This window comes from Sus scrofa, chromosome 11, assembly GCF_054392235.1.
Source record: "Sus scrofa isolate SSC_HxYL_T2T_F1_AM1 chromosome 11, Sscrofa_HxYL_maternal_Yorkshire_Landrace_v2.0, whole genome shotgun sequence".
Taxonomy (NCBI): domain Eukaryota; kingdom Metazoa; phylum Chordata; class Mammalia; order Artiodactyla; family Suidae; genus Sus; species Sus scrofa.
The window spans coordinates 49181679-49204863 of NC_139393.1; the positions used below are offsets into that span (position 1 = coordinate 49181679).

Sequence of the window (23185 nt, forward strand, 5' to 3'; positions counted from 1 at the left end):
AATATTAGTTGTGGCAATCACAGTCCCTCCTATATCTAAAGACATTCCTATGAAAAGAAAATGTGCTTTACTCCTTCCTCTTGCATATTTGTTGCTTGAAAATATATATGAAGTTATGTTTGCAATGACCCCAGTTTGAGAGATGAGGTATGACAATAGATATATGCTGTGTTTATATGTCTGTTGGACATGGTGATAAAAGTTACTTGAAAGTTCCATCATGACTTTGCGGAAACAAATCTGACTAGTATCCACGAGGATGCAGGTTCAATCCCTGGCCTCACTCGGTGGGTTAAGGATCCAGCATTGCCATGAGCTGTGGTGTAGGTCACAGATGTGGCTCAGATTTGGCATTGCTGTGGCTATGGTATAGGCCAGTAGCTGTAGCTCTGATTCAACCCATAGGCCTGGAAACATCCATATGCCATGGGTGTGACCCTAAAAAGACAAAAAAAAAAAAAAAGTATTTTACTAGTTAGTTTCACTGAAACATAGTAACTATTTTACAATGTTAATAAATAAATATTGTTTCAGTAATCAAAATAAAAAGCTGAACCAATCATAATTTAAACTCCATACATAATATGCTGTAGCCTTAGGTACAAATGAGGCTATGGGATGTACATCTCTGCTCTGATGTAATAGTTTAGGTGAGATGTACAGGTAGGAGCAGCTCCCATTTTTGATGACAAAATAATGGGGAAGGAGAGTGTGAAGAAAGGGGATATTATAAAAAGATGGATCCCTGGTCACATTTTTGGCCTCCCCTGGTGTATGCCCTGGTGTATGTATTATACATGATGATTTTTGAGCACCAATTTAACTGAAAGCTTCCCATATTTCAGCAAACTCTTGAAAAGGGTGGGCAGGATTAAAGGGACCAATTGCCACATCATCTATCATTGATTAATGGCTATCTACCTATTACTGGCTAACAGTGATCACTGACCATTTCTTGAGAGAAGATCCCCAAGCTCTGAGACTATCTGGTAAAAGAACCTATGTGGCAAGATTCAGAAAAATCCAGTGCATGGCTTCACAGTTCCCTCTTTGTCCAGTTACCAAAATGTGTGTTTCCCCTCCTTTTACAAGAGCCTGGTGTTATGATAAATTTGTAAAATTTGTTTAGGCAAGACTTCCTTAAATTTTCTCTCTGCTTTTATTCCTTTACTCATTTCAGTGGCCATAAGAAACACAATTATTTCTTTATTTATAAAGCTTTATTTGTTTCCCAATTTTGGTGCAATTTTTTTAACTTACTAATCTTAATATACGACCATACTTCTCTGTCACTTCTTCACTTGTTATTAACATGGCATACTTGCCTATCATGGTTTCCTGATTTTCTAATTTCCCATCTTACATTCTTGGTGTTATACAGATTATTGAAAATGTTGATGGTGGTTTGGATCCCAGTGAACAGGCCCCAGCATCTCTCATACAAAATGTTAATACAGTTTTACACACAGTTTTATCTATCATTTCAGAGGCTAGAACCACCTTCAAGCTTACTTTTGAATAGTCTGATATCACACAGATCCTGGGTTGACAATGCTGTACATAGATAATTTTGCAACATTATGACCTGGTTTAAAGGGCAAAGACTCTAAATCAGGGGAAAATAGTTACTCTTTTTCTTACAAGCTGAATAAACTTGGTGTTTTACCAATTCACCTGTGTCATAATTCATCATTAAAATGAAGTGATTGGTTTATTTTGTGTCAGGATTCTCCTCAGGTCCAAGGATCAAAGTTTCTATACTTTCAATTGCTAAATGATGTTACTTCATAACTCTAATATTTGGTAATATATCATAGCCTTCTATAGCAGTTTGAAATCCTATGCTTTGGGCTTTGAAGATACCCTAGAGATTGCTGTAGAATATGTATTTTCATCAGATAATCATCATATTATTTTAACTTAGATAGATAATGATAGATAGATGATAGATCAATTATCAAAACAAGGAAGCAGAGAATTGGTAACTGCAATATTCTAAAATCTTTTAAATATTCTATTGAGATTAAGTACTTTACACATAGTATCTAATTTGATCTTCATAAAACTTTTGTGTAATATTAAAATTTGATTTGCTAGTTGAAGAGATTAAATTTCAGAGAAATTGACATTTTATAGCCATATAACTATGACTCAATCAGTGACAGAGATGGGATTCAGACCCATGACCCATCCATGATCCATCATTTTCCACCATCAACTTTATCTTAAAAAGAACATTTGATTAAAACAAAAAAAAATGAAAAAATAAAAAATGTTTTGTTTACTTTTAATAGAGCATTTTCAGTAGGTCAGAGCAATGAAAACAGCATCACATGTAATTACCTGTGGTGGAAGCAGTGGCAGTCTTATAAAGGCAAGAAGCATACTCAAGTCATTGCATCTCCTCTGCATGTCATACTTGACCCACATCATTAATGCGTGGAAGATGGTTTCTTCATCAGGGACGTTGACATCATCACTGGCCAGGAGTTTATGGAGCTCCTCAGCTGGAAGCAGTAAAAACTCTTGATTTCTTATGACTTCCATTATGTTTTCCTACAGGGAGAAAACAGCTTGGCATAAATTCAGTCTCAGTTTTATTTAGCTAGCAAAGCATCTCAGAAAGAAATGAGAAAAGTACTCAATAACCTTTGTTCTCATTATAATATAATCCTTGAGACTTAATCCTTCAGAAACTAGAAGCTGTTAAGATGAAAGCATTGTGAGTGTAATTGAAGTGGAAATGTATCTGAGACAGCACAGATCTTGTAATAACTGGAGGATTATAATGTTGAGATTTGTTATGCAGGCAGAAAGTACTAAATGTTCAAGTTTCAAGTGGACTGCTCTGTAAGGTTTGGTGAATATGAAAAGAATAGCATTTCAACTTTTTAAAAGCTTGATTACATATCCATCAGCCAGAAAGTGGAGATAAGACTACACGGAGAGGAGTAACACTGTAAGATGCATCATGGTTTATTCAGAAGGGGAAAAAAAAAAGGACAGATAGGCCACAGAAGTCACAAAATCCCATTCATTCCACTCTTGTATTATCTCTCAAACCTCCTTCATCTCGTGAGTTCCTTGGGCTTAATTCATAAATAAAAGGTTGTTGATTCCTATTTATGTTCTTCTAGATTTCTGCCATAACCCAGTAATTACTCTGCCTGACTCTCTCCTTAGCCTCTCTGGTGGACCTTCTAAGCTAAGGCTAGAAGGCTATCTTTAAAACAAGAATGTGCTATGGCACTGCTCTAAAATCTTTCTTTCATTTTGCTTTTGGGAAGGTTCAAATCTCTTATAAACATGCTAGTTCTTCATGATCTGACCTCTTTTGATTTAATACTTATCTCCAACCTAATGTACTTCTCATAATATAATCCTTGAGACTTAAGACACATTAAGCCATGAAAGTTACTCTTCTTTCAATTTGCCTTATGCTCACTCAATTACTTAAAATGACTAGTATCCACTTTGTTTTTCAATTTTGTAATTTTTCAAGAATCAATTTCAAAATTGCCTTTTTTATAAAAAATTTTATTATGGAACACCTGAGACAAATGGAAGTTTCTGGGCCAGGGACTGAATCCGTGCCACAGCTGCAACCTATGTCATAGTCGCAGCAATGCCTTATCCTCAAACCCTCATGTTTGAATGACCGAAGTCACTGCAGTCAGATTCTTAACCCACTGAGCCATGGTGGGAACTACCTCAACCACCTTTTATGGATGGACTTCTGGATTCTCTGTTCACTGTCATTTCATCTGGCTGCCCCATGCCCTGTATATGCACAGTGCATGGTGTTTATATCCATGACACAGCAGTTGCCAAACTGCTGCCTAACCTTTGGTACACTTAGAGGACTTATCACAATATAAACTCCTTGCGACAAAGACTTTGACATCTAACCTTACATATCTAGATCCTGGAACAAATAAGTGACCAGTATGTATTTACTGAACAGATATATTGATGATCTTTGTGAAGAAAAATAAATTTTAGTGATAGTACAGAGTAGTGCAGTGTTTTACACAACACATTTTTAAAACTATGATTCAAAAATCTTACATTTCATCAGAAAGTCTTCTGTGGCTGATAAATGGTTGGAGAAGACAGAGATTGAACTGTTGGGCTTCATCTTTGTTCCATTATTCTCCATGTCTCCTGAGACAATGCTAAGGAAGACCATGCTAAGGCTTCTCAGATTCTATTTTTTTAATAAGTTTTTTTTATTTTTTAAATTTTGTTGAAGTATAGTTGATTTTCAATGTTATGATAATTCCTGCTGTACAGCAAAGTAATTCATTGCCTTTCAGATTCATTTCCCATATAGATTATCACAGAAGGTCCCTGCTGGCAAGCCATTCCATATACCACAGTGTGCTTATGCCAGATCCTAGTTTTAAAGCCACGCTTGTGTTAGAAATCTCCATTGGATGTTATTTAAGAGTAAAACCTGAGGTAGAATGGGACTAGATCTCTTCCCAAAAAAGTACTGTGATGATGCTAAAACAGAGCAGAAGTGTCAGAAAGTGTCCATTTACCAGTATGTCAGAGCAGGATCAAAGCCATTTTCTGAAGAGACACTTGACCCATGTTATGAGTGCATTCATAGAATTGAATCCAAGGCTTAAAGTACCTTCGGCTTTTAGAAAAGCAGGTGAACTTTACTTTCAGGTCATAGGTTATTTTTATTTACATTTGCATTATAGAATAGCCAATTTCATGGAGATTTTATCCCCTGTGTTTCCTCTGTGCTAATACAGTGCTATGTAAATTATAGATGACCAATATCTATTTACTGAACCAATTGAGTGTTCTGAGATTTAGTGCCACCAAATTTCTCTAAAGACCACAGTAAAATTAAAAAAGTTTTTGAAGAATCTTTGAAAGACTTTTTGTCATCTATTTTCCAGTTACTCAAAATCTATGCCTCTATTAAACTACACACAGAATTGTTTAGCTAGACCATAAGTATGGATTGAGAGGTACCATAAAAAAGCAGCTCTGTGAAACTCTTAACAGTGTCTGTCATAAAGATATTGTTCAAGTCATATTTCATTATATTTTACAGTGTCCTCTTTATGATGACCCTTGGGAGAAATTTCTTTCAGGTTTTAATAGCAGGAATAATTGCACTTCTCCTGAGTAAATTGGTTTGCTTTTATCATGGATGTTGTAAATTATGAACTTGATCAGATCTTTTTTTATTTGGCCTCTAGAAAACTTAGTCAAATTGAAATCTAGCTGATAGGAAGGGTATAGCCTTTAACAGCTTGATTTCTTTTTCATACAGCTCTGATAATAGCTTCATTTAATATCACCTCAGCAAATTTTCTTTTTTTTCTTTTAGTCTTGCATCTAATATAGATTATATTCGTGTACTTTTGTATCTTTATAACTGATACTCCTTCTTTGGGAAACAAGCAATATTGTAAATATTGCTGTAAATAAACTGGACTTTAGAAGACAGTATCAGATGTTACTGAATCCATCACACTGATGCATATTATATATTTTTTTTTAATTTATGTATGTTGAAATTCTAAAGTTCTCTTAGCTCATTTTTTTTTTTCCCCTCATCAGGTCTCCTTCCAATCAAATTGTGCTTAATACTTCCCTGTGTTATTTGCAGTCTAACTTCTAGAAACTAATTGCTTTAGTTTCATTATCTTTTATTCACTAAAGAATGAAAAAAATATCAATTCACAATAGTTTTCTTACACCTTAGCTAAGTCCTTATTGTCTGAGAAGATCAGGTAATGAGAGGCATCAAACATTTCTGCCTGTTCACTTTTTGGACGATATCCTTAAGTTTATTCAAACACTCACTGTATTCAGATTTATTGAACACCTAACATTTGGTCCTGGATAATTGTAATGGGGAACATGAAACAGATTTGCATTTAAAAGCTTACTACACATGGGCCACATAGACAATGGGCAAAGCCTAGAAAATTACTGTTGGCAACTCTGTAAAAGCTTATTTATTATATGGAACTAGGATATTACGTCGAAGAATAAGTTAGAAAATGGGAAATGGGAAGGGATGTATTCTGAACAGGGGACACCATATAAATAAAGACATTATAGCACATAATGTAGTAAAAAGTGACATATTTAGTATGTCAAGAACAGAAAAATTTATGGAAAAAAACATTGAAAATGTAATTTAGACCATGTAATGTAATAAATGTTTCCTAAAACTTTGACAGTCTCTCCATTAAATGGGAATATATGTATCTATACATCTTTTACACATAGATTGAAAAATTTATTTTAAATAAATTTTATTTACTTATTTTAAGGAACGATCTTAGCAGGGAACTTAAGTTGCCATTACATGAGATGCAATGATCCTAATTAATTACATAAATAAAGATGAAATTCTAGTCTCTATTTTTGCTATTTCATAAAACTTCAAATAATTTTTCTGGTTATAAAACTTAATGGTTCTCTTTTATTCTAAATAGACCATTTTAATAATTATGTCCTGAATTTGATATAAATATATTTTCTAACATTCATTTCCTTGTATCTCTTAATACTTTTTGTGTATGTGTGTCTTTTGTCCTTTTAGGGCCGCACCAGCAGCATATGGAGGTTCCCAGGCTAGGGGTCTAATCAGAGCTATAGCTGCCAGCCTACACCAGAGCCTCAGCAAGGCCAGATTCAAGCCGCGTCTACAACCTACATCACAGCTCAGGGCAACATGGATCCTTAGCCCACTGAGTGAGGCCAAGGATTGAACCCACAACCTCATAATTCCTAGTCGGATTTGTTTCTGCTGCGCCACGACAGGAACTCCCTGTTTCTTAATTCTATTATTATTTTTCCCTTTTCCTATTATTGGTAAAACATCAATAAGTAGTAATTCACTTGAAATTTCATTGGAAACCTATTTTTTTTACATAATTTAAAAAGTTGGCTAACAATTAACAATATAATCAGTTCAAAGAAAATATAAGTAAATTCTTTTAAAAATCACATTTTAGTTACTGGTTTAGTTTAAAATATAGATATTAGACTATCTATTAGACTAGGTAGAATATTTTATTATTATTCAAATAACTTTAACATTAACTTTAATGTTTGCTTCATTAATAGCTACTCCCAAAACAACACATTATCTACTTATTATAGTTAACTTAAGGACAACTCTGCTATGAAAGTCTACTGATTTAGAACCTATGTCACACCATCTTGAACTTTTTGACCAGTGGCCAGTCAGAGGAATCTCCCAACCTTTGCTTTAAGCATTGTGATGTGAAAGTTAATCCTTTACCAAACCATTACAGAAACTCTGGTTTGAGTTCAAATTACCAGAGTGTTGAATTTATTTAATTGCAATGTTAAAAGCTATTGGTTAGAAAGCTGGATATTTGTGCCATTTGCTGCAACATGGATGGACCTAGAAATTATCATTATAATAAAGTATATTCATAAATAAGTGAAGTAATTTAGATAAAGGCAAATATCATATGATATCATTTATATGTGGAATTTAATAAAAATGATTTGAAAAACTTAAGTATAAAACAGAAACAAACTCATAGATTTCAAAACCAATTTTGTAGTTACCGTAGGGGAAACTGTTGGGAGGAGGGAAGACTTGACCGGGTGGGAATAATTTACACATGCTGCTGAATAAAGTAAATAATAAGAACCTACTGTATAGCACAGGAAAATCTATTCAATAGTTTGTAATAACCTATATTGGATAAAAGAAAGGATGTATTTATAACTGATTCTCTTTGCTGTACACCTGAAACAAACACAATATTGGAAGTCAACTACACTCCAATAAAACAACATTTAAAAAGAAAGAAGGAAAGAAAGATGACTACTTAGGAAGCACATACTGTCAAATTAAACAGAAAACTGAAAGGCGAGCCTGAGAATTGTCTACATCTTCTGGTTGAGACTTATTATGTAAGTATAAAAAATTGCAAACTTTTGGTCTAAAGTCATAGAATTACAAAGTTGTAATTCCAGAACCATCCTATACCAGCAAAGTTTTGACAGTTTCTGATATATCTATAATCCTAGTCTTGTCAGATGAAACTTGCATCTCTTGATTTTTGAAGCAATGTCTTTCCTGCTACAACATGAACTGGATTGGATAATATTTCCCAAACTTTATGTTTACTTGGAAGCTCACAACATAACCTTATTCAAAAATATTGACTTTACAGATATAGCTAGTTAAGATAGGTCTTACTGGGTTGGAGTGCATCCTAATTCAATGATTGGTGCACTCATAAGAAAAAAAAAGCTTGGTGAGATACAGACATACAGTGAGGGGAACCTCATTAGAAGACAGAAGTGACACAGGGAGAAAGTCATATGAAATTGGAGGGACAGAGATAAAATCATGCTGCACAAGCCAAGGAATGTCAAGGATTAGCAGGAACAACCAGGACATGGAAAAGCCAAGGAAAGATTGGCTAACCTTCAGAGAAGGCGTGGCCCTACGAGCATCTTGATTTCAGAATTTAGCCCGTAGAACTTCAAGAGAATAAATTTCTATTGTTTTAAGCTACCCAGTTTTTGGTACTTTGTTATGACAGTCCTAGAAAAATAACATATATCATAAGAGAAATTTTAAGAAAGAGTTATGTTAAAAACTCTCACATAAACTTAAGAAAACACTGTAGTTATTCCCAATCTTTTAAAGTAATGCATTCTAGATACTTTATTTTATAGAATGATGCAGTTAGAAAATACTAGGTTTCCCATAACCCAAAGGTGTGTTGGGAACGGGAGAAAGTGGTCTACTCTTAAGATCAACTTCTTTTTTATATATACTTTTTCCATTTCCCCTAGAATTTAAACTTTCTAAAAATGCAGGGCATAAAAGGCCAATCTCCCAGTTATCAAGAGTTAAGAAGGAGCATTTTTCTTAAAGTTTCTACACTGATTTTACTGTCAGGACTCTAACCATTTTAGGTCAAAATCATTTTGAATCACAGTGTCAAAATTGCTGCCTGAGCTCTTGAGCACTACCCTGGAGTTCAAAGGGAAGAGGCTCATTAAGAGATAACCACACCTTGATATTTTACAGATAGGAATGCTGAGGCTCATAGGAGCTCATACATAGTCATTTTGTTAGTCAAGAGAGGTTGAGATTAGGAATTTGCTCTTTCATCCTATTACATGGCCTGGGCTATCCATCCTTCCATGAATTCCCACTTCTTGTTCCCCTCTGCCCATCAATCTTGGACTTACTGGCTTTCTTTGATCTATGCAACATATATTCATCCTGATTCTTGCGTGCTTACTTGGATCTTGTTTCCAACTTTTTTTCCTACAATTGGGTTCCATAATATGACCTTGTGATTATGATTATGAAGAGTCAGTAGATTACTATTGACTTGGAGAGCTGGCTGATTTAGAGCCCAACCCTGCTACCCACTGGCTGTATGTTAGGAATTTGAGTCCCTTATTGGTAAATGGGTATAAAAATAGTATTCACCTTAATGCACTGCTGTAAGAATTAAGTGTGAAGATTAAATACATTTACTGTTCTCAGAGAAGTACATGACACATTGCAAGTATTATACAAGCATTAGACATTAACTATTCTCCATCAGAGCTTACCCTTCCTTTCAGCGTCTTTTGCTAGCTCTGTTAATGTTTCTTTACCTTCCTTATTTTCTTTACTGATTAGTCAATCAATAATTTTTTATAGAATAATGTTCTATACCCAGTCTATTACTAATACTAGGGATACAGCGACAAAAAAAAAAAAAAAAAAAAAAAAAGATTCTGCCTCCTAAGAAGCTTATTTTCAAAATGAGGATGACAAGTGATGTTAAAAGAGAAATATATACATTTTATGACAAGACAGAAAAAAATTAGATATTTAATGGAAAAAAGGAGGCCAAGGAGGAGTTTCAGTTAGGAGATATACACTTTTTCTGTCTGGAATAACAAGTCCTAAGACAAGGAAAGGTTTCTCACAAAATTACATACTTTGAGAGTACTAAAGAAATGTTGGTCTCGTATGTCATTATCTGGATGGATTAAATATTAGGATTTTTGCAATTTTATATATTCTCAAATCAGAAATGATCTTTGAAGTCACTCAGTTTAAAGCACGCAGTATGTATTTCTGTGTAACGCTTACCCTGTGATTATTTTCAATGGTGGAAAATCCACCCCCCAATAGAAAGTGCATATCGTTGTTGAATAGCTCTGTCAGAAAGCTGTCCTCATTTTGAAGCAAAATTGGCTTTTCTCATTAATTCTAAGGCAAACATATTATTACTCTATTCATCAGCTTTACAAATACTTGAAGATTAATTTTTTTTTCTGTCTTACATCAGGTCTTTAAAGCCTGAAAACTATTACTCTTCTCTCTAAAGGGTCTTAATTTTCAAAATCAGAAAGTGATGATAGAGTAGAAGATACAATTTTTACTGATTTTCCCCTGAAATAGCTGCTTGCTTTTTCTTGCTCTTTCAGAGTAAAAACAAATTTGAAACAGTTTTTCACAGACTATATTGCTTATTATACATCTTTTTATCTTTCTTAAGACATTTTCTAAAGGCAGTAAAACAAATTTGAAGCAACCAGTGTCTAAAAAAGCCATTTCAAACAATTTACATATATATACACACATTCAGAAAACAAAATAGTTTTCAAAGAGTTATCAATATATGCAACTTCTTTTTCTCATCAAATTTTTGATCAGTCTTTAGGAAATGACTATGAACTGGAACTTCTTTAAGTAGTGGGGTTATATACTAGGTCCTTAATAATAGCAATGCACAGGGGTTCTTATTGTGGCTCAGTGGGTTAAGGACCCAGGGTTGTTTCTGTAAGGATGTGGTTTGATCCCTGGCCTAACACAGTGGGTTAAGGATCTGACATTGCCATAAGCTTGGGAGTACGTCACAGATGTGGCTCAGATCTGGTGTTGCCATGGCTGTGGTGTAGGCCACAGCTGCAGCACTGATTCAATCCCTGGCCCATGCCACAGGTGCAGTGCTATAAAGAAAAAAAATAGTAGCAGTATACAAAATTGATATCACATGCATGAGTCCTTTGTTATCATAAATAACTATATCTATATATAAGTATTATATTATATATAAATATTGTATAATATATTTTGTTATATGTATATAATATATCATATTATATGTATATTATATTATACACTTTGTCAACTACAGAAAAACTACCTGGATCCAAATCTGCTGGACTAAAGTTAATGGCTGCCAGTTTTCTTGTTTAATTCTTTACCACGCACTAAGTTTGGCTACTTCATTGGTAGAAACTTTTTTCCCAAAATATTAATCAGTTTTTAAAAGAAGCATTTTATAATAATCCACAAATATCAAAAATAATTTCTGGTGGGCATCGTTCAACATTATCATATGTGAGAAAAAAATGATTTTTTTATTATAACTCCCTTAAGAAAAATATATGTCTATTACTGGCAGTGTTTTCTGACAAATTGTTCCTAAAGAGATGATGCATTAGAAATTGTAAAGAAAATGTCAATTATTTTTTAATAAAAATTATTTTAAGTATAAATGATTGGAAAAACATCCCATTTCTAATATTTCTTAGTCATAAGTTAATTATTCTAAGATATATTTTCACCTTGATAATAGGTTCTATGAGCACCTACCCTTAGAAACTTTTCTGATTTGCTTTCAAGCACAAGTGAGATTAGAGAAAAAAATAAAATCCTAAACAATACAATGCTATGAAAAGCATAAGCAAAATCATTTGGGGGAGATTCTTTAATTCTTGTGATAGTTTGAACTTCTTTTGATACTAGAGATGTATTTGTTCAAAAGTTTTAATATGTGATACATATTATCAATATAAGAAAAGGGAACATATAGAAATCACTTGTAAACTTCACCACCAAGAAAAATTGCCCAATTAGCTGAAGAATTATACTTTTTCTTTTTTGATTTAACAGAAATGTTACTATTCTCAAACCTGTAATTGCTTTATAAACTGTGTGACAATGCATGTATAAATTATTAGAGTAACAATATTGCCTTTTATAAATAGGCAATAAATTAGGTGGAGAATGAAAAACTCTGCACAGTCTTAATGAAAGTCACAGGTTTGCACCAGCCTATGGGGTAAATTGCATTATTGCCAATTAAATCATGAGATTGTAGCATACCTATGTGTTCAAAGACATTTTTTTAAATTGCAACAGAGTTGAAGCCACTTAATAACCTAAATGTTTTCTTAAAGAAGTTATAATGCCTGATAAAAATATAATAATTGTCTACAACTTTGTAAGAAAAAAATTAACACAAGATAATATTTCTTTCTTTCTTTCCCCCAGGGTATCTTACAGCAAATTGACTTTAAGAAGCTTTGATATGTAAGAAGGTATACTTTATTAGGTGGTGTGCAATCTGTACATACAAGAAATTGAAAGTTTATCCCTTGTCTTAACAGAAAACAATTTGTTGCAGAACCAAAAAGGATTGTTTTGTCAACCTAGATTTATACAGTCTTTTGTTCCTGTGCTTGAAAGCATAAATGACTTGTCAGCAATGTTGTTATATGCATAGTCTGAAATAACCAGACAGTTGGGGTAAAAAGTATGCTTAAAAAATAAAAAAAGTAGTTAGTAAGGAACTTGCTTATATAACCACATTATTTTGCGGTAAGAAACAGCATTAGCTTTCTCCAGTAAAGAGTACAATTTTGCAGTCTTAAGACCATTAAGTTATCTACAGTAGCGTGTACAGTTTTAATTGTGATTTTGCACTCTTTTAGTTTTTAATAAAATGATTTAGACTATTTCCATTCTGTGATGGACCAATTTACTGATTGACCACAACCCAATGTTAAAAATCATAGCACAATATATTCTTATATTTAACCTATTTAAGAGAATTTTATTTTATTTTTTATTTATTTATCTATTTATTTATTTATGTTTGTCTTTTTGCCTTTTCTAGGGCCACTCCTGCGGCATATGGAGGTTCCCAGACTAGGGGTCGAATCGGAGCTGTAGCCACCGGCCTACGCCAGAGCCACAGCAACCCGGGATCCAAGCCAAGTCTGCAACCTACACCACAGCTCACGGTAACGCCGGATCCTTAACCCACTGAACAAGGCCAGGGACCGAACCTTTAACCTCATGGTTCCTAGTCAGATTCGTTAACCACTGCGCCATGATGGGAACTCCGTATTTAAGAGAATTTTAAACAGCAGACCTAATTGTAATTATTGCCAAAAAATAAAAATCAAGCTATGTCTTCCCAAGAAAAAAAATGAAATAAAAATTAATGCAAGAATATATTTTACTCTAAGTAAAAATAATTGAAATAAAGAGGGATAATCCTCTTAATGGTTATACAAATATGTAATAAATATCCCTTGAGTTGGGAGTTTCTCTTGTGGCTCAGCAATAATGAACCTGATTAGTAAACATGAAGATTTAGGGTTCAATCCCTGTCCCCACTCAGTGGGTTAAAGATCCAGTGTTGCCCTTAGCTGTGGTGCATGTCACAGATGCAGCTTAGATCCTGCATTGCTGTGGCTGTGGTGTAGGCCAGAAGCTGCAGTCCCAATTAAACCCCTATCCTGGGAATGTCCATACGCCACAGGTGCAGCCCTAAAAAACAAGCAAGCAAACAAAATCCCTTGGGATTGCTAGATAATAATTTAGTGCATGTCGTTAATTAATCTCACAACAAATAAAATAACCATTAGCTATATTGCAACATATGTTGTTTCATGTGATTCATTAAATATGAAAGCGGGTACCATACATAATTCCATGGAACATTATTATATTTTATAAATAAGATGCATAAAAAAGAGTCAAGAAAATCAGAAGTTCATACCTCACATAGGCTCTATACATTGCCATCCCACAGAGATTTAGTATGGAAAAGGCTATTCTTTATTTCTAAAAATAATCTCAATATACAGATTTCACATTTAATAAATCCATTAAATAACTATTTTTCTGATTATTTAATGTAAAAAGAATGATTGGTTTATTTATTTCCTATTGCTGAGGTAGCACATCACTGCTAAGTTTGTGGCTGAGGAAAAAATATCCCTTGATTATCTCAGAGTTCTGGAGGTCAGGAGTCCAGGCAAAGTGTAGCTCAGCTGGTTTTTTCGCTCCAGGTTTCACAAGGCCACAATTAAAATGTTGGCAAGGCTCCTTTATTTTTGGAGGATTTGAGAATGAATCTGTTTTGAACCTCATTCAGGTCGTTGGGAGAATTCATTTCGATGTACTTGTGGGTCTGAGATCCCTTTCCTACCTGTCTCTTGGCTGAGGTCATTCTCAGCTTCCTGCTTTGCTTAGCTTTGCACCTCTTTCTCCAATTTTAAATACAGCAAAGGCAGGTTGAATCCTCATGTTTCCAGTCTCTCCTCCCTCAGCTTCACCTTTCTTCTGTTATTTGTGCACTTCTGACTCTTCTGGCTTCCTCTTTGTGTTTAGGCTGCTCATGTCATGACACTTAATAATCCTATAAAATCACTTCATCTTAAAGTTGGTGGATTAATCAAATCTATTTCATCTGTTAAGTTCCTTCACAGCAATGTCTAGACTAGCATTTGATGGACTAATTGGAGAATTTGGGCAGAGAAAGAAATCTTTAGAAATCTGTTTACCAGTTTGCCTGACTTTCCAGTTTATCAATTTTTCATTCTTGTTATCTAAAAACCTAGTGGATGAAGCTGATAGATGAAGCATAACTCTCACCGAGTTTGTCATTCAGCTAAAACTTACTATGTGTCTAAATATACTAAGAATTCTTTTAGGAAATTTAAGTATAAAGAAGAAAAGGCATGGCCCTAACCTCGAGGAACTCATATTTTTGAGGCTTTTATACCTGAAGGAATGAGAAGAGAAATATGGTTATTTGATTAATGGAAGGCGAGTATTATCTAGTTGAGCTTAAATTTCTCAAAAGCAATATTCAATTTATAATTAATTTACTTAGAATCAAAAAATAAGACATTATATTTAAATTTTTTACAGAAAACTTTCAGTTCTCAGAGGACCATTGGTTCTTCTCTTTAGTTAGCCTCCAACTCCTGGCCATCCTTAACTGCAGGTCCAATGATGAATCTAACAAAGAGTCTCTTAAAAAGCTAAGGAAACTGTTCCTGGCTATTGCTCATGGTTATCTGCTATTGGAACCCTGAACTGCTGGGTCCCTAACATGTTGGGTCACATCAAATGATGTTCTAGTTTGGCTCTAAGCAAACCCCTGACAAAGACAGACGTCCTGGAATGCAGTGAGTAATTGAGGCTTGAGACTTTAATGAAAAGACAGGTGGATTACCTTCGAGATCATTTCAGCTAAGAGCCTGAAGAGACCATAGAGACTGGGTTAATTTGCTGCTAAAACTATGTATGTAATCTTAATTAAACTTCATGAGGGATGAGGTGCCTTGTGGGGTGTACCAGTGCAGACCCCTTCTTCCAGAGTATTTTGACTTTGTCTAAGGAGGAGGGGAAGGTGGGCTATGAGAGAGCATGTGCACCTTAGACCTGCTCCTTCCTCAGCTGATGACTGCTTGGGCTTTGACAAGTTAGATCCACTGTGATGAGGTAGCTACCACTGAAAACCATGTCTGGAGTACTTTAACAGAGACAATAGCAGCCCTACGAAATACTTGGTTGTCCTCTGTGTTTAGAGTGATAGTGTGGGAAGAGTAGGTGATGAGATTTTTAACTTAGTTTACTGATGACTCTTTCCAATTAAGTTCTACTGGGATGGAATATAGTATGGCTTCCATCCAACTTGAGAGAGACCTGTCCCTTACTGAGTGCAGTAAAGGGCATATGTTACAATGAGCAGAACTTCTGGGTGACCCAGGCCACCACCCAAATGTGCCATTTTTAAATTTCATTGAATGTGGTTAATGGCCTGATTTTTTAGTTGTGACACTGGTGAGACATACACTAACATATAAAATAAGCCTCCTCACCCTTTCCATGGGATCAAGAGATTTAGGTAAAATTAGATCTATTAGTAATAAGCATTTTGTTAACTGTAAAGATGCTCACCCAAAAGTCCCCTACAATGAAAAACAAAAGAACCAAGAAGCAGAGCATGACTGTCAGATAAATATGAAGAATGAATTGTTCTCTGCCCCAAAAGAAAAGATGTACTGGGATCTACATGGAAATTCAGCTAGCATCTTAAACCAGCCCTGAAGACTGCTACTTATGCCAGAAAGTACCAAAACAGCATGGAAAAGCTGACCCACCTACCCAGTCCCTACCCAAGGCTAATGATTCTGTTCAGGGGCAGATCTCTCAAGCCAATGTGCCAGGTAGTTCTTGTTGGATAAATCACTTTGGACCTCTTATCCTATCTGGAGAGTTTCCACTGGTTCTTGACTGTAGTTAACACTTTCTCCCAGTTTGGCCTGGCCATTCCTGCCTGTGCATTCCACTGTCTCAGGCCTTACCATCCTACAAGACACCATTCATTTCCTGTTCAGGTTCCCTAAGTACATTGGATCTGATAAAAACCCTAGATTTGGAGTCCATATCAACAGATCTATTCTGAGCATATGATGCACTCAATGTGCTACATATAATTTCTCAAGCCACAGGTGTAGTTCATTGTTTTTTTGTTTTGTTTTGTTTTTTGTTTTTTGTTTTTTTTGTCTTTTTGTCTTTTCTAGGGCAGATCCTGCAGCATATGGAGGTTCCCAGGCCAGGGGTCTAATCGGAGCAGTAGCCACCCACCTATGCCAAGGCCACAGCAACATGGGATTCAAGCCACGTCTGTGACCTACACCAGAGCTCACGGCAATGCCAGATCCTTAACCCACTGAGCAAGGCCAGGGATTGAACCCACAACCTCATGGTTCCTAGTAGGATTCGTTAACCACTGCGCCATGACAGGAACTCCCATAGTTCATTGTTTTAATGGAAAATAAAGGGATGATTTAAGTGGATGATGGGAAGGGTCAACAATTACCTTGACATTTGCTTGACATTTGATATATAGGACTACCGCAAATCCAATTTTTGCTTACTTACAATTTAGTTTACTTTGTTTTAATTCCTTCTAGATACCATGTAGGAGATCACCAGCAAAATACATTACTCTTATTTCTGTGATAACTCTTAAGGTAGGTTTAGCTTATGCAATATAATGCAATTTATATTAAAATGTTTTAAATTTTTCTATCAAGTTTATTTAGACAAAGGACCATGTTTTAATACTTAATATTCTGTAACACTCTTATTACACAATGGTACTTTTTTATCTTTACTCAGTAACTACATGTAGCTTTATTTTTATCACAATTAAAAATAATTGCTACATGATAGTTCATATTATGAGTTGGCAGCAATATGAAATGTTTTTGGTTGAATTATTACATCTACAAATATTATCATTGACTTCCTATAATTTTTATGAGATTCCACTAAAATTCAGAGTAATACCCAGATTGACTATAAAATAAAGCAAAAAGAGTTATATTTAGAGAATAATCAATGAAGATTTTCTAACACTAGACAATGAGAGAGACATTGTAACTTACAGGCAAGTAAATAAAGGATGTAATTTACACACATAATATCTAATCTCTATATATGAAGAAACAAACTAGTGAGAGTAAAAACTAGGTGTCAAAGCTCCCACAAGGATAAATCTTAAATAACATAAATCTAGGAGTTCCTGTCATGGCTCAGTGGTTAACAAATCCAACTAGGAACCATGAGGTTGCGGGTTCAATCCCTGGCCTTGCTCAGTGGGTTAAGGATCCGGTGTTGCCATGAGCTGTGGTGTAGGTCACAGACGTGGCTCAGATCCCGGGTTGCTGTGGCTCTGGTGTAGGCCAGCGTCTACAGCTCCAATTAGACCCCTAGCCTGGGAACCTCCATATGCCGCAGGTACAGCCCTACAAAAGGCAAAAAGAAAAAAATAAATAAATAAAAAACAATGTAAATTTTGTTTATTTCTTTTCAAAGAAAAACATCGCATAAATAATAAGAGTAGGATCCTGTCGACTATAATAGGTTTTGGAGAAAAAGGCCTGGAAATCTTGAACATAAAATTCTTATGAATGCTTCCTTTCTAGATTGCAGAGGATTCTTTTATCCCTTGTTATGAAAACCCTCCCCCCAAATAACCATACCAAACATAAACAAAAAACAACAACCAATATATTTTGTTCAATTTAATTCCTTTCCCCATGAATAATCATTGCCTCTAGGATAAATACTAGAGTCAAGTCTTGCATAGAGAAGAAAACACTCCAGGTAGAGAAGCAAACACTCTGATGCAATAACTAACATTCATGTCAAAGCAATTTTAGGAGCTGAGTAAGGGTATGCATGAAAACAGGGTGTTAATGGATAGAGGCAAAGATGGGGACATAAGAATGAAGGTAAGAAAATGTATTTATGAAGATACTCCGTCATACTCAGTATTCAGCATAATCCTGAATACATGCTGGCCAGAAGCTTGTTTCAACAGTGGGCATGAATGCTACATTGAAGCCTGTAGATGAGTTGAATTGAAGACACCAGGCCTTCATTAGCATATATTGAGGAAGATGACAGAAGTCAAAGTGAAATGGATATGTTAGAATGGAATACAACCATTGAAAACAACTTGAAAACAACCAGAAATCCCTTTATTGCATGCTCTTTGGGAAGGCCCAGTGAATGATGCTGAAGCAACACGGTCATGTTAAGAAAGCCCAGGTCAGGAGCAGGAAATGCTGCCATCTCCCTGGGGTCTAATATTCCAGAATGGAAGAATCTAGAGGGCAGTAATTAATCAGCAGAGGCAAGATAGATATACCAAAAATAAGAGCAGGGGGCCTGCGTGGGATATGGATTGCCTAGATCCACGGAAATCTACGGAATTGATCTTCAAGTCCTGGGGTGACACTGATGGGTTTCCGCTTGGGTTATTTCTTCATTTAAATAAAAGAAAGCTGATATTAGCCATTGTAATGGCAAATTCTAATCCTTCTTACAATTTCTAGATGGCTGTACATTCACAGATGTGGAATATATTAATTTTAGGGAGAGAATGAGATCCCTTGAGAAGTATATACAATAAGTAAATATACAAGTTTATGTAATAAATTTCTTTCTGCGCTACCCCAGAGGGATCTGCAGACTTTGCCAGGGTAGATGTGCACAGAGAAAAGGAAACCTGGCATCTCTGAAGACTGATTTTGTGGTGACATTGAAATGCCATAATGCTTCTCTGGTTATAGTGAGACTTGTAGAGGCTGCACAATAAATGAAGTTTTATCTCAGTGTAGGTACAAGGTCTCCATAAATCTTCTCAGCAATTACCTCCTGAGGTATAAATATGGAACTGACATATACTAACAGCTGGAAGAGCTCTCTCTTCCATTCCCTGATGTGTTAGAAAAGTGGTTCTCAAATTGTTGCATGTATCAGAATCTCCTGGAGGCAGGGCTGGCTACAGAGTTTGTGAAGCACAATTCAAAGTGAAGATGCAAAGTTTTTTGTTCAAAGAGAAGGGAAAAAAGGCTATAAAACGTACACACAAAATCTTTCTTTTCTTCCACAGCATCTCTTTTGATTTGTCCTGGTGAATTTATTTTTTTAATGTCATTATAAATGAAGAAAAATAAAAATTTTAAATGGTTAGCATGAATTTTACTCATATTCATTTGTGCAATGCTATTAAATGTCAATAGCTGAGAATTTTTTTTCTTCTTCCTTTTTTTTTTTTTGGTTGCATCCATGGTCAGCGGAAGTTCCTGGGCCAGGTATGACACCAGAGCCAGAGCTTCTACACAAGCCACAGTAGTGGCAATACAAAATCCTAACCCACTGTGCCACCAGAGAACTTCAATATCTGAGAATTTAAGTTACATCCAAAAGTACACAATTCATATTTTGTGACTTATCTCTCCAGAATTTACCAAAAGAAAGAAACAAGTCAGACTCAGGAAGCTTGGCATGGGGTCAGCCTCAGGTGGAGCCCCTAGGTATGAGGAGACTCTCACAGACAGTTGCCTGGGGGATTAGTATCAGCTATTGACATGAAAAATGCTTTTTCCTAAATTCTGATTATCAGGAGCTTATCAGGAAAGCTTGTCTTTATATAACAAAGGTGGTACACTTTCATAATCTTGGAGCCCTTATTATAATATAAATATATTCTCTGTCAAGAGCCTACAAAAACCTTGATGATCCTGACATTCTACCAAGCATCAAAGGTATCCACTCTATTGATGATATACATCATTCTGCTGATTGGATTCAGTGATCAGGAAGTGACAATTATTCTAGATAACCTAGAAAAACACATGTATGCCAGAAATGAGAAATAAATCCCTACAAGATTTGTGGATCTGCTGCATCTGTAGACTTTTCAATAATCTCATGGTCTAGAGTACAGAACGAGAACTTCTCCAGATAGAGATTAAATCATTTCTTCTCATGCAGCCAATCAGAGAAAATGAGGCACAACATTTATTAGGTTCCTTTGGATTTTTTAAGTACATAAGAATATGATTCAAACAGATTTGTAGGTTGGTTATTCAGGCTTTTGGTTTCTAATGGGGCTGAAGTATGCAAGTCCTAGTTGTTGGATAACCTCCCCTGCCATTCTTTGCCACATGACTGATAATTAGTTCTGGGAGTATCCATGGTGTATAAAAATGTAAAGAGAGGCTAGCAAGTCTCAGTGATAAAATCATGGTACAAATTTTTTAAACTTCTGTGGCAAGACAATTCTCTGCAAATAAGAATTGATCTCTGTTTGAAAAAACAGCTCACTTGTAACACTATTGGCCTTACATATTAATGGAGGATCTTACCATGGAACATCCAGAGACTGAAAATGGATCAGTGTTATTAAATCCATTGCAATATGAAGTAGGAGTAGTCCCCAGCCATTATAGAATGCAATTTTTAAATGGAAGCATTGTCTTCGCAGGTCTAAAAGGCACTAGTAAGCACACACCTATTTTCTCAATGCAAATGGGGTTACTTACAATAAATTTATGGAAAAAGAAAGAATCCAGTTCTACTATAGAAAATGGTTGGAATAGTACACTGGTGCTAACCAAGAAAGTGATGAAAGGAAATTTTCTCATAGCCAAGGCTGTGAACAGTACACTTGGATCCTCACTTCATATGAAAAGAGAGATAGTCTAAATTACACATGGACTTCTGAGCAGGCAAATAGCTTGGCTTGTTTGTGAGAAGCATTAAAGGAACAATGGGGAAAGATCTGTGGCAAAGAGTACTGGAGTAATCTTATGCCAGTAGGTCCATTACAGTGGCCATTGAAAATAAGGATCTTTCTTGAATGTTCATCAGGTAGTATCTATTGCAGAGGATGCTTTCAGCAATCAGGTGGACAGCTACTTGTGTCATGGACATCAGCTATCTCCTTCCCTTAGTCACCCCACTGTTATTATAAGGGGCCCATAAACATATTGCCATGATAGCCCAAATGAAAGCTGTATTCAGGCCTGAAAATATGAGCTCTGCCTCAATAAGGCTGATTTAGCTGTATCACTGTGAATTCCCAATATGGCAAAATTCTTTGGGGAAGACAAGCTAACCAGCTGGTGAGAGTGGACTACATAGGTACCCTACTATTTTGCAGGAGGTAGAAATTCATCTTTCCTGCAATAGATGTATACTCTAGAAAATTTACTTTCTTTGCTCCTCAACACCATCTAATGTATAGGGAATTCTTAATCCATTGATGGATGACTGACAAATCCATTTTGATGACTGACAAAATTATGACTGAAAAAAATTACCTCAGAAAAGTGAACCTACTTTATGGCAAAGCCAGTATGACGATGGGCTCTTGAATATGAAATTCATTAATTTAATATCTAGCCGAAAGAATAGTGAATAATATGTTGTGGGCTTTGATAAAGCACCATCTTTGGGCACAGTACCATCTATGGCTGAACATTTTCTTCCAAGATAGGGCATAATGCATTGAATCAATGTTGGTGTTTAATCCAGAATCCCCAACTATTAAAATTCATGAGCTAGTGGAATTAGAGGTAGATTTAAGGTTAGCCTTTCTTGATGTTATTCACAATAACTCATTTACGAAGTTGTGCTACTTCTTACGAGTCAAGGATTTGTTGAACAAGAGATCCTGGGTTCTAGTGGAGGGGAGAGATTTGATGGTAGATATGACATTTATGCTGAACTAGATACTGGGACAACTAACAGGAGAAGCATAGCTGGTTAACTCAGTTTTGAAGAGAAAGAGAGAAACAACGTACTGTGGTACAAATTCTGAAAATTCTCAAATTCTCTGAGAAACAGAAGACAAGATGTGTTAGCAGATAATTTGTTTTATCTGAGTCACCATGGTTTAACATGTACTATTGGGAAAAGTTTCTTATTGTTAAACTACGAATTGTGTTTTATTATTAAGCTGTTAACAGCTCAGAAATGCACTACTTTGCATGTTCTTTCCCTCCTTCTCAGCCTATTTTTTATTTTCCCATCAATTTTCCAACTCTGAGACTGCATAACCCAATAAAGTCTTGGACCAATTATCATCCCCAAAACAAACAAGAAGCTCATGGGACATTTATATTTATAAGATACTGTGCAAGCAGGAGGCATAACTCTCCCAGACTTCAAGAAATACTACAAAGCCACAGTCATCAAAACCTTGTGGTACTGGTATCAAAACAGACAGAGAGACCAATGGAACAGAATAGAGAACCCAGAAATAAACCCTGACAACTATGGTCAATTAATCTTTGACAAGGGAGGCAAGAACATGAAATGGGAAAAAGAAAGTCTATTCAGCAAGCATTGCTGGGAAACCTGGACAGCAGCATGCAAAGCAATGAAACTAGAACACACCCTCATACCATGCACAAAAATAAACTCAAAATGGCTGAAAGACTTAAATATAAGACAGGACACCATCAAACTCCTAGAAGAAAACATAGGCAAAACACTCTCTGACATCAACCTCATGAATATTTTCTCAGGTCAATCTCCCAAAGCAATAGAAATTAGAGCAAAAATAAACCCATGGGACCTCATCAAACTGACAAGATTTTGCACAGCAAAGGAAACCAAAAAGAAAACAAAAAGACAACTTTCAGAATGGGAGAAAGTAGTTTCAAATGATGCAATGGACAAGGGCTTAATCTCTAGAATATATAAACAACTTATAAAACCCAACAGCAAAAAAGCCAATCAATCAAT

General features: G+C 35.4%; 1 protein-coding gene across 13 annotated transcripts in view; it reads right to left on the reverse strand.

The window, feature by feature from the left end:
• Positions 1-23185, reverse strand: part of KLHL1 (kelch like family member 1) — a 386276-nt gene that overhangs the window by 136926 nt on the left and 226165 nt on the right. For 12 of the 13 annotated variants that reach the window (XM_003131017.5, XM_084982469.1, XM_021065654.2 and 9 more), the window contains one exon: positions 2344-2556. In XM_003131017.5, coding sequence (XP_003131065.1) covers positions 2344-2556 — 213 coding nt within the window. Of the gene's footprint in view, positions 1-437; positions 2557-23185 lie in introns of all 13 variants that reach the window. The other variant, XR_014820062.1, reaches the window with a different exon arrangement.